This window comes from Crocodylus porosus, unplaced genomic scaffold (assembly GCF_001723895.1).
Source record: "Crocodylus porosus isolate Cpor-Errol unplaced genomic scaffold, CroPor_comp1, whole genome shotgun sequence".
NCBI classification, from domain to species: domain Eukaryota; kingdom Metazoa; phylum Chordata; order Crocodylia; family Crocodylidae; genus Crocodylus; species Crocodylus porosus.
In genome coordinates this window covers 392,891-395,303 of record NW_017728928.1, presented here as the reverse complement: position 1 = coordinate 395,303, position 2,413 = coordinate 392,891, and the positions used below count along the sequence as shown (strand labels likewise).

General features: G+C 55.9%; 1 protein-coding gene across 3 annotated transcripts in view; it reads left to right on the top strand.

The window, feature by feature from the left end:
* TBC1D16 (TBC1 domain family member 16) overlaps positions 1-2,413 on the top strand; it is a 34,600-nt gene that overhangs the window by 26,846 nt on the left and 5,341 nt on the right. For 2 of the 3 annotated variants that reach the window (XM_019542263.1, XM_019542264.1), the window contains exons 6-8: positions 188-355; positions 1,009-1,157; positions 1,954-2,088. In XM_019542263.1, coding sequence (XP_019397808.1) covers positions 188-355; positions 1,009-1,157; positions 1,954-2,088 — 452 coding nt within the window. The remainder of the gene's footprint in view (positions 1-187; positions 356-1,008; positions 1,158-1,953; positions 2,089-2,413) is intronic. The other variant, XM_019542265.1, reaches the window with a different exon arrangement.

The following is a 2,413-nucleotide window of genomic DNA, read 5'->3' as shown; positions in this document are numbered from 1 at the left end:
CGAGCGTTTGTGTAGAGGCATTTGAGGTTCTCGAATGCCTTGAGTAGCTCTTGCTGTTTTGATTGGTGGGATGTCAGTCAAATCCTTCCCAGGCACCAAATCTTGGGGCTCACCTCGGGAGCTGCTCTGAGAGCTGCTGCTTTGCAGCCATCCCCATCTCCTCCCTTCCGCTCTGTCTCCCCTTCAGCAGCTGACTGACGAAAGGACCTGCATGCAGTTCTCCATCCGCCGCCCCAAGCTGCCATCCTCAGAGACTCACCCGGAGGAGAACGCGTACAAGCGCCTCGATGTCTCTGCCTGGCTCCATCACCTGAACGAGTCCGGGCAGGTGGAGGAGGAGTACAAGCTGCTGAAGGTGAGGGGGGCACCAGCGGCTGCCCGGGTGGGTTTGCTTTTCTCTTAGCGGACAAGTCCCTGAGAGCAGTTGACTTCATGCTGGGTCAGGCCCTGGGGTCTTGGTTCTCAGACTTATTGCTGGTGCTCAGCTAGAGCTCTCACAGGAGCTGCATTCAGGTCACCGTAATGGAGCATCTTCCTGAGTGCAGGGGGGACTCTGCCCTCCTTCCACTGCCTGTTGGAATAAGTGGACTGGGAGGGTCCCATTCCTGTACAATGCAGTGTGAACGGCTGTAGAAAGCAGCCGAGGCTCCTACTCGCAGCCCTTTGTGGGCCTGGGCAGGACCCTGTCCAAGCCCTGAAAGAAAAATTTGCTATGAAACGCAGCGTCTCCAAGACTGGGGATTAAGCCCTGACATGAGAACGACACGTTAATCACAGAGTCCCTCCGGGGGGGTTATTGACATTGAAATGAGCCCGATTTGTGTCTCATCTGGGAATAGAGCCCAATACTTTCCTTCTACACATGTGCAAATTTGAAAGAGCTTGAATCAAGGCATCACTTGTCAGAGGCGGGTGGTAAAGCTGCAGCAGCCCGGGGCGGGTGGCGTCTTGGTGCAGCCTCTGGGACTCTCCCAGTTGTGTCTGTCACTTTTTGCACTGCTCCTCCAGGCCATTTTCTTTGGGGGGATCGATGTCTCCATCCGTGGCGAGGTCTGGCCCTTCCTACTGCACTATTACAGCTATGAGTCCACGTCCGAAGAGAGGGAGGCCCTGAGGGTGCAGAAGAGGAGAGAATACTTTGAGATTCAGCAGAAAAGGTAATGGGGAGCTGTCTTCCATGCTCCTCACCTCGGCTCGGGTCCTGAAGGGACAGTGTCTCCATCCAGCACTACACTTGGCTTTGAGATCCTCCCCGAGGTCATCCCAGGGGATGTCCGGCCTCGTGGCCTCCATCCTGGCAGAGGTCCTAGATGAGTCGGACACTTTCTGGTGTTTCATAGGGTTGATGCAGAGGGGGAGGCTCTCAAAGGGGAAGCTGCTGGGGGGTGGGAGAAGGATGGACTGAGGGGCTCTGTTTCAACGTACCTAGGCACAGAGGAGCTGGGGCCTTTCAGCTCATCCCTCCAGTCATTTAGATCCCCGGAAATGACTGTCCCTAAGTGTGCAGGAAAGCCTTTCTCCCAAAGGGAGATGAGGAGAACACGCTGTGCTTAGCCTGGCAAAACAAAGGTGAGGAGGGGCTGTGACCACTCCTTATAACATGTCCACGGGGAGAAGCAGCTCTTTCAGACTCACATCTTGGCCCAAGCACAAATGGGGATGAATAAAGACAGTCTGGGAACACAGAAGATTTCTGATCATCCCAATGGCCAGGTCCAGGAACAGCCTCTCAGAGCTGTTAGGATAAACTTATTGGCAGAAGATGCTAGACCCATGTCTGACTGGGACTGTGCCGCGGCTGCTGGTGAGAGCTGGGGATGGACTCAGTGCCTCCAACCCTCTCACACAATCTGGGCATCGTGGAGATTGGGGAGCTCAGTCTGCCTCCGGGACAGGGGGTTTGTGGTGTCTCTCCCTGGGCTGAGCACACTCACAGGGCTGCTTCATTTCCAGGCTGACGATGACCCCTGAGGAGCACAAGGAGTTCTGGCGCAACGTGCAGTTCACTGTCGACAAGGACGTGGTGCGGACTGACCGCAGCAACCAGTTCTTCCGTGGGGAGGACAACCCCAATGTGGAGACCATGAGGTGATGCTCCTTTATGGAGGGCGGCATCTGCCCTGGCTAGAGCTTTCCCTTCCCAGGTGCAAGAAGCTGTTTGGGCAGGCCTGGCCTTGGAGCTGGGCCAGATGGCCCCTCTTCCCCTACCCGAACCACTTCCCTCCAGCTGTAGTGTTGTCATAGAGTCATAGGGTCACAGCAGTTGGGTCGAAGGGACCTTGTAGATCTTCAAGTCCAAACCCCCACCTGAGCGGGAGAAACAACTGGACTCAAGTGAGTCCAGCCAGGTAGGCATCAAGCCTCTTCTTAAAGACCCCCAGGGTAGGAGCCAGCGCCGCTTCCCTAGGAAGTT